Source organism: Echinococcus granulosus, assembly GCF_000524195.1.
Source record: "Echinococcus granulosus chromosome Unknown EG_S00034, whole genome shotgun sequence".
Lineage (NCBI taxonomy): Eukaryota > Metazoa > Platyhelminthes > Cestoda > Cyclophyllidea > Taeniidae > Echinococcus > Echinococcus granulosus.
In genome coordinates, this window is record NW_020170414.1 from 72,515 (window position 1) to 82,324 (window position 9,810).

The window sequence follows — 9,810 nt, forward strand, 5'->3', positions numbered from 1 at the left end:
TTCTCGATCACAGTCTTTTGAGTAGGTCGGAGTTGCCTAGTCACGAATCTCTCTTTTTAGGTCAACGCACACGGATTTGCGTGGTACTTGTGCTCACAAAAAAACAATTTCTGAAATGTGTTAATGCTGGTTCATGCACGAAACTGGGTGTAGTCATTGCATCCTGTAAGAACTATGCGGGACCTCAGATTCCTCGTGACCTTAAGGCATTATTTTTATGGAATCACGTTCCGATGCCGCAAAAGGCGTGGTTGTTCGTGTTCAGGTTAGCCTTAAAGCCTCCTAGAAGTGTGTGTGGCCATTGCAATCTCGCCCCTCACGGTACTCTTAAGATGCTCTTTGGACTTTATCCAGCTTTCTGGGCACACCAGATCTCCAATTGGAGGTGCTTAAGAGTGCTTGAAAGGAAGTGATGTTTTAGCTTGAACCACGATTTCAAAAACTTATTTTGTTGACATGAAACAATGTTTACGTCTTTGAGGCTGAGATATCGTTGAGAGCATCATGCATTCTATCCGTTTCTATCTTACGGATAAGGCGGTCGTTGTGGCTAAGATTCTCTACCTTACTTTAGCTTAGAATCGCACATTGATATCGTAGGAAAGGTAGCGCCCAAGTCATCCCTGAGGACCTAGTAAGAAGCAGCGGTCGTTTATCAGAGTTATTCTCATTTCTCTGCGGCGTGAATTTTCAGTTTCCCCATTCCTTTACTGCTGGACATTGTGTGGAACATGATGTTGACAAAGTTTTCAGAGGTCAAGGTGGTCTCGGTAGTCCTTCACATATTCAATCTTTCATAAAAGGTGACACTTAAATGCGAAATCCAGCCACCGAAATCGAGATTGTTGTTTCTTTGAGGTGAGTCGCCTACCATCGCCATCCGTTTTGTGCTACCAGAGTGGAGGGCGATTCAAGAGAGGCTAAAGTATTAGTTACTCCGCTACATCACCCCAGTAAAAACTCATCCAAGCTTGAAATGGGCCTGAACGAGTGTGGGTGCATCCTCATTGACGGACTTTCAACAGAAGCACCATGAATGAAAATCGATGATTACTTCTATGTGTACGCCATAGTGAGGTACTTGGTGTTATGAAGATCTCCACTAGCTGGGATTGAAGGACTCATATGGATTTCACCTTACTTTAGTGGTAACACAATTAAAACCGTGACTGCTTGGAGTAATTTTCCGACGTAACTATTTAACTTTCTCTGCGTTCAGTACACTATCCCCATCGATGCCCCGGATGCAACGCCCAAGCTGCAGCATCAAAATAATCCCAATTGCTCCAGCGAGCAGAAGCCCACACGATCCTCCCCACATCCGATGCCCCGTGTCACAACGGCGAGTGTGGACGCCAGCTGTGGTGGTAGTGATGGCCAATTCTCCACCCCTTCCTCCCCTCCTACCAAGGTCGCCACGGCTCCCGCTGACCTAACTTCCGGCAAACAGGAATATCATCATAACAACAAGAGCCATCACAACCACCATCATCATAACCATGACGGCGACCACAATGCCATTTTGGCCAAAATGAAGTCCAAAATGACCGACGAGGAGGTGTATGCTCACCTCAGACTCCTGGTTAGTGAAGGCAGTCCCGCAGACAAATATCGCAAACTGGAAAAGATTGGACAGGGGTGAGTTGGACTAGCTGTCTTTTCTGCTATCAAGTCGTTTTCACTAATTGAAGGACCCTTTGATAATTTCCTGCCATTATTTCAACTCTCCCTTTAACACTCTTGCTGCCGGTGTCTCAGAGGGGAAATCGAGGCAATCCCAATGCTCCATTGTTCTAGGATGACACTGATTGTCGTCAATTTTGAAGGATGTACCTATAAAATTCTAAAAACTAAGAGAAAATTTAACTATTCTCGGACTGTGGGCATCTCCGCATTTGTTTCCCACTCAACCAACCTGTCCACGATATGAGTTGCGGCAACCATTTATCATTATACCGATAAAGAATGCAAGTCACATATTTTATCATGCCAAAAACAGGTAACAAAATCAGGGTGACGCACATACATGATATTGCTGGTAGCAAATGTGTCAGGTGGCCAGAGCGCAGACGGAAATTTGACCAGTCCCAAAGCGCATCCATCCACATCTGTGCAGCATTTTCTACCCGTATCTACTCTGCTGCTTCGCGTGCTCTCCTTTGTCTCTGTTTACACTGTCGCGTTGCACCCGTCCGCGCATTGCTGCTGCGGCCCTGTCACCCTCCACAGAAAGGCGTTCCTTTTTTTTTCACCTTCATCCTCGTCCAACAACAGCAGCACACAGCTGGTCCAGTGCATTTGGCTATAAATACCATGACTAAATCTGCTGCTACTTTTATTGCTACGACGCCAGCCCGCGCTACGTGCCTCTTCGTTTGTTGTGATATCTTTTCTAAGACGATGTGCGTCCACTAAAGTTTTCTATTTCCTTCTACTGCCACGACGTCAATCTGTTCTTATTTGTTCTTTTTGGGTTAAGTTTAGGACATTAACTTGCTGCTTGGAGGCAGGAGGGCATCCTCTTTCTCTGTTTTAATGCCTTTTTGTGAATCCCTGCGTAGGTTGAATTTGGTTACAGATTTTACCTCAAGCAGTAAAGTGAGGTCTATTTTAAGTATTGCATGTGATGTGAGTGTATGGGACCAATGTGTGGCCTCCAGACTATGTTAAGCTACCACAGAGTACGAAGATTTCAGTGCATAAATCAGGAAGTGAGTTTATCCTTCAAATAATTTCGGTTTATTCTTCTCTGCAACGTTTTGTGTTTATAATTTCCCAATTTGACTTAATGCTGAGATCTTCAACCTTGGGGGATGAGTTGTGCATTCGTCTGTAGCATCTGGAGGGTGGTGAAATTGTGAAAAAGGTTAGGCCCTGTGTTCTTTTTTGACGACAGTTTATCACTGCGACGGAGTTTCAGACGTTGTGTTCTACCGCACGACTTTAACGTTAAAGGAGATCGAAGTCGAGCTCAAAGTAGGCTGCTTTGGGTTTTCATGCCAGTATAGCTCAGGAAACACACGACTGAACAGGAATTTCTGACGCCATTGCAGATCACTCACACCGCGTCGGCAGGCTGAAGAGGACGGGTAGCGTGCTGGATTCTGCTGCTCGAATCAAACCAGCAAGCATGGGGGAAGTCAGTGATCTCGAAGCCTGCCTTTCTGCTATTGCCCCTTTGAACGGTTGTTTAATGTATGGCAGATTACCAAGAGGTGGCTAGTGTCTGCTTAATTGTCTAGTTAATCAAGTATGGGATCCGTAATTCATCTCCTTGAAAGAAGTGAGTCTACACTACCGATACAAATCCATCTATCGGGAAGCAGTCCATTGTCTCCGTCCAATATTGCAGGCTGTGCCGAAGTGACCTTCCCAATTCTACCGCCCGTGTCACATTTTTCAATTGTTGTACGGCTTCGTGATAGTAATGGGGCTTTTCGTTTTTTTATTTACTGGGAAAAAATTGTCATGAACCATCCACTGACTGGAGTAATGCTTTGTCTCAATGCGTAGGCGTAATCAAGGTCTCTCCTGTCGAGATGTCATTTGCGACGTACTTGGTGGTGGACTATCGTTATTATCTGCCTACCTGTTCTCCGGTCCACCTTCGTATACTTTTGTGGTTTTCTTGTGCCGTCTGTCACACAACCAAGAACTTGATCCTATTTGGAAAGGTGGGTCAAGTCACACATTTGACAACGCACCGCTAACATTGGAAGTGCTGCTCAAGATGCAGAAGTTATGGCCGAGAAATTCAACCCTTGTCTCGCAATTTCTTTCTCTTTTTTCTTCGATTCTTGGACTCCGTAGATTCATCGTAGACTGCCTTTTACCTAATTGCTGTGCTGATATATCCATGAAGTCTTTCGTTCTCCAATACCACCTCTTCATTGGGTGGTTTGGCGGTCTGGTCCATTTTCGTACACCTGCATGTATTTATGGGTGGTTTTTTGAGCCTCCCATCACAAACACATGCACACACATTTGGTCCATCTGTTTGCTTAAACATTACCCCCCATAACCGTATCCATATGAGAGTGTGAGCGGCGCGCCTATTTGCGGTTTGCGTGCCTCTTCCCTCATTACACACATGCACACACGAACTAACGTGCCAAATTTGTGGCATTGCAGTAAGCCAGCACGCTCTGTGGTTTGGCTGCCTTCTGACTCCGATTGATTGCGCAACTACTGCCAGCATTTCCTTCGTTTGGGGCGCATTTCCTGTCCCCTCCCCCCTTCTCCACCCATGTACGCCTTGTGGTTGCTTCTTACGCATAAACGACAAAAACACATAAAAGACATCAACAGGAAGTCTTGACGCCCCCCTTCTCTCCGCCCATAGTGGATCAGCTAGTTACTTAATCGAGTGAATAAATAAATAGGGATGAGTTTGTCGCCAAATGAACCTTCTTAGTTGTTTTGATTCAAAGAAATGTTATCTCTGGCTCTCTTTTGTATGTACGTCAAGTGGTCCGAAAGCGCATTAAATTTTGGGGTAAACATCGGGGTTGTTGGTGTTGCCTCATAGGCAGAATGGAAAAATAATAATCCATTTTTTTGCGTTTTGTGGTTGCTTTTTCTACACAAATAAATACCAAATTCAGACGTCTTCAGTACAGACGCAATTCCTTTCTGGTGATTCTCCAAATGACAAGGTAGGTGAGTAACTACTCGCTTGCAGAAAACCCAAACTGTTATTCTGACTTTTCAGATTGTTCTGAATGAAAAAAATGGACTGCCGATTCCCTCCTCCTCCTCGTCCTACCTGCGCCTTGTGGCGTTAGGGGGCCAATAGCAAATCCTCACAGGCGGACAGACACTTACACCTTTGTCCATAATGGGGTCGATGGGTGCTTAAATGAATGACTAAATAAATGGGAACAGCGGCCACAGCAACTGGAGTGGTACACAGATGATTGGACGGTAAACAGGCATGTTAGCTTCGATTTGAGGAAGCTTGCTTTTCAGTCCCACTTTTACATAGACCAAGACGTCATGATTTTTGAGCGAATACCAATTTCGCCTATGTTGCCTTGCTGGTAGAACGGAAGATGTCACTCATTTATGCACCATGTGGTTACTTTTCCCACAAAATCTAGTACTAAACCATAATAAGTCTTCAGTAAATGACCCTTTTCTCTGTAGTGCAAAAAGAAAATAATTTCTACGTGCTCGACAATTCTAGAAAGTATGGTAGTTGGGGCAAATTTTCTCCTGAATTGTGGCTTTAATTCATTTAGATTTGGAAAGTGGTCCTTTTCATTACGAAACGTGTTGTTTTACTGCTGTCCTGTTGGCAAAACAGGCAAATCTCCTCTTCCGTCTCAACCGCACTTTCTGTAAAACTAGGTCATTGACCCTTAACTAAGTCGCGGTAAGGTGAGGGTCCTTTAGCCCACAAATACAAGGTAACTCAGTAGGTTTGTAATGAAAATGAAATAGCTCCAGAAAGCTTATTCAGATTTTTTGTTTTCTGGGATGATCGTCATTACAGTCTGTACTCAGTAATTCATTTCCATCTAGACACAAACTTACTGTACGTTTCTTTTTTGTAAGAGGCTTTGTCCCTATTATCCCACATTCATTCCCAAACCGCCTATAATTGGCGTTCTACCCTTGTTCTTTCCGCTCCAAGGTGCAATGTGGTGTCTTTTAGGTCGGTCTTCCGACGGCACGAGGTCTTACGATGTATTACCGTCTAAATGATTCACCAGTCCTGGGTGTCTGAAGGATGAGAAAGTTGAGTTTTCCTCGGCATCTTCAAATTGTGCCGTATTGAGTAAATGGGTGCCAAACGTGAATGACTCTCATCAGATAAATGATTGCGCCTGCGATCCACCACACACACTCACTTTCTGGGGTCATTAATGACATATTTGATCGTTTACTTGGCGTACTTTTACATGCGAAAGCCATTCCTCATTACAATCCAGTCTGTAAGTCATTCGATCAGGTTTTTTGTTGTGTATGTGAAAAAAATTTAAGAATATCAAATTGGCGGTTCTTGAGGCTCGTTGCCTGTTATCCAGTGTTAATGCATGTGGCTTGAACCCCTTCACTTTCCCTCTCCATTTGATACAGGTGTAAACCAGTTGTCTTGTCACCCTCCTCTCATTAAATATTGCTGCGAGCCATGATTGACACCTTCAAGGGTATGCTTCATCGTTATCAAAGATTGATGGTGGAGGATTGAGCATTGAGAATCGGGGGTAGTCACGAACGTACTGCTTCTTCCTTTAAGTGGATAACCATAAGAATCCATTTACTTATTTACTTTACTCACTTGGTCGTTTATTTTTGTATTTCAACTATTTTTTGGGTGACATGATCTGCTGTCCCTCCCTGCAACCTCTCCAAATGCAATACAATAAATTAGACGTGAAATCCCTGCTCTTACATGGACTTCAGCAAGCTCAATTCAACCGACACTTTGCAAATGGGAAGGTTAGAAAGGCGGAGCAGGTAAATAGTAGAGAGCATAACAAAGCGTATTCCACCAAAGGACCAACTGGATGTCTACGCTTTATGACGCATGCTTGTAAACGCCCATGTGCATTTTACAGGACGCAACAGGCCAGGTGAACCAAAAACCACACAAAAACTTTTTTGGTCACTTGACAGCATCCGTCAGACTCGGTCCTATGATTAATCCAGATGTCATAAAGTGTCATTTGCTTTTAAAAGGAATGGCTTTGCCCTCCTTGGTTGGCATGGCGATTAAAGTCGAGCGTAATGCCAAGTTTTATCAGAAGCATTTAATTTCGCATACCCCCGCCCACATTTGTAGGTGTTGGTCTCCAGGATCCCTTCAAAGGCGATGGCAACGGCAAAAGTAGCGATTCTTGATGCGTTTATTACATTCCCTGGTTCATTATCCGTAATAGATGTACTAATTACTTAGTCAATTGGGTTAGTAAGTTGGAAACATTAATCTGCTTTGGATTGAAGGTTGAGTAATTTCGTGTTTAGTTTTTTCGCCTGCCCAGATTTAAGTAACAGTCCTTCTTGCTTCATTTTGTATCAAAGCTAGGTGCCCCTAAGTGTGCGGTGTTTTTCGCAAAAAGCCACCGTACTTAGGCTACGTAGTTGGCAGAAAGTCCAATCACCTAACCCACACACACCCTGCAGTTCCTCTTCCCACAAGATAGGCAAATACTGACGGCGATGAATCTGTAAACACCACCAATTTTCACCATCATTGCCATTATTAATTTGTCATTTGAACAGCGTTTTCACAGCCTTTCTTAAAATCATCTCGACAGTTTATAAATGTACCTGTTAACCTTTATCTTGTTTCCCTGTTGCATTTCAGCGCGACGGGAATAGTGAGTCTGGGTGTTGAGACCGCCACGGGTCGACGCGTGGCCATCAAGCAGATGAACCTAAAGCTACAGCCCAAGAAGGAGTTGATTGTGAATGAGATCTTCGTGATGAAGGGCAATAAACACGTTAACGTGGTCAACTACCTTGACTCTTATCTGGTGGAGGCGGATGAACTGTGGGTTGTCATGGAATACCTGGATGGAGGCTCGCTAACCGAAGTGGTTACTGAGACTCTCATGGATGAGGGACAAATTTCTACGGTTTGTAGAGAGGTAGGCTCTTTTCGTCCTCGTCTGTGTTACCAGTAATGTCTCCGTCCCGCATATGCTACCAGAATTGAAGTTTTTATGTAACAGAGCAAATTTTTTAACTGACTTTGCGTTGTAAAATAGAGAAAAGGCAAATCCATACCTCCACTTCTCCTGGCCGCACTATTTCGTTTTATTCCCAACCTTCTAGGCGCTTGTACTTATGTCTCTCTGTATATTGCTTAGGCATCCACCTGGCCTATAGACAAATCAAATGCACATTCTGCTTTCCTCCGGACTCGCTCGCTACTTTTCCTCCTGGGTCTTTACTCCCTCATTTAGGCGCGGTTGTAGATGAAGCCTGGTTTGATTTACTCGTGGAAAACACCATGAGCATACGTGAATTTGTGCTTTTGGCTTGCCCCTCCTGAGTTGTTTCTTCCTGCTTATTCCTTCCCAGTCACACAATGGAAACAGTTTGTACGGCAAACTTGTCGGGTAGAGGTAATAATTACTTACCACTTTGTTGAAGAAAATGGAAGTGAACAAACTCGTGGATGCTCTCCCCTTTACTGATCTATTTTCTTCTATGCAAAGGCACTCTTTTTGATAAATTCACTTCAAGAGGTGATGAGTTTAATCTCCTGGTAGGTACGTAAAAACTGCCCAATTTGCCATCTTCATTTATTATTTTTTTACCACCCGTAATGCCCTCTCCGTGTGATGCTTTTATGGCGTTGGTGCATGCAATGAGTCAGGAAACTTCTAGCTACTCTCATAAATTGAGAAGATTGAATTACATGCTGCCTCTTCCTCTTTTCCTTCTTTGGATGAACTTTTGACACTGGTCTGAATTAATAAAACGGTTCAGTAGTGAGCAGTGATGCCTTGAACGTACGTTTATTAACCGGTTTGTTTGGTTTTGTAAGAGTCCTCGGAGTAATCCTTTCCTGTATGCTTTATAACTTTTCGATTTTTATGGTTTGGTTGCCAGTGAATTCTATTTCCAAATCTTTTATTACCAAAACTCTATGGGCGATTTCGAATGGCTTTGCACCGCATCGATGGGTGGATTTTCATCCAGTACTGACCTGCAGGTTTACCGTGATCACTTTAACTGTCTTTATCCTTCCATTGATTTGATCGCGCCTAGCTATATGGAAACGCAAAATTCGTGCATTTACTTCGTCAACTTTTTCCGTCTGGCCAGAAGGGCTTTTTTGATTTTCTTGATACAACTTTACAGTCCATCAATTATTGTCATCAGCAGTCTTGATCGTAAAGCATTGCGAACAGTATTCGGTTCCACCAAAAGATTTTGTCTGAGGGAGCTTACTATGAAATGCTTAAGGTCCTTCAGTGGTAGATATCACTGATTGAACTTCTGATGTCCACTGTCCACCCTGTACCAGGTGACCAAAAAAGCTACTACAGCGTTCGGTTTACTTCTCTACGGTGACTTGTTGCAACCTGCAGAGACAAATAAAATGCATGTGGGGGTTTATTACTATGCATTGTTCTCGTCACTATTCGCCCATCCTTTCTAACCCGCCTATTTACAAAGCGTCGGTTGGACGTGAAAGCTGTGACTCGAGCATGTCTGTGCTACGAATTGGGGTGAAGCTGAAATGCAGATAAGAGCGGAAGCTTCAGGTCCAGTTTATTGTGTAACGTTTGATGAGGACGCGGCAGGGGTCAGCAGGTCATGTCACCCAAAAATAGGTTAAAAGTAAATGAACAAACGACTAAGTGAATAAATAAGTAAATGGATTCGTGTGATAAATCACAATTGAGTCTGCCCTTGATTCTCCATCCCCTGCCCTCAGTCTTTCATTACGATGAAGTACATTAATGAAGGTGTCAATAATGGCTCGCAGTGGTGTTTAACTTGAGGAGGGGTGGCGAAACAATCGGTTTACACCCGCATTAGATGGACAGGGAAAGTGGTGGTAGAAGTCAAGCGAATGAGTTCCATCCACATGCAGTACCATCAGATACCAGCCAATGAGCCTCAAAGACCATCAATTTGTCGTTTTTCAGTTTTTTTCACATGAACTATGAAGTTGCACTGCTTATGATTTTTCTCCTTAATAGGTGAGTAGGTGCCAATTTTAGTGGTTTCTAAGTAGAAGTTTACCAGGTCTACTCTATTTAACTAATGGGAAAATAAGTTTACATTTACACCGTAATTTATAGGTCCACCTAATCCTCACCAGCGGTTACTAAGCAACTCCTAGAA

General features: G+C 43.5%; 1 protein-coding gene across 1 annotated transcript in view; it reads left to right on the forward strand. All coding sequences in view use genetic code 11, as the record gives it.

The window, feature by feature from the left end:
• The window catches only part of EGR_04967 (Serine/threonine-protein kinase PAK), a gene marked incomplete at both ends in the record, with an annotated part of 35,281 nt that overhangs the window by 9,259 nt on the left and 16,212 nt on the right, over nt 1–9,810 (forward strand). Inside the window, 3 exons of the mRNA XM_024494216.1 lie at nt 1,220–1,638; nt 4,605–4,655; nt 7,313–7,595. Coding sequence (XP_024351310.1) covers nt 1,220–1,638; nt 4,605–4,655; nt 7,313–7,595 — 753 coding nt within the window. The remainder of the gene's footprint in view (nt 1–1,219; nt 1,639–4,604; nt 4,656–7,312; nt 7,596–9,810) is intronic.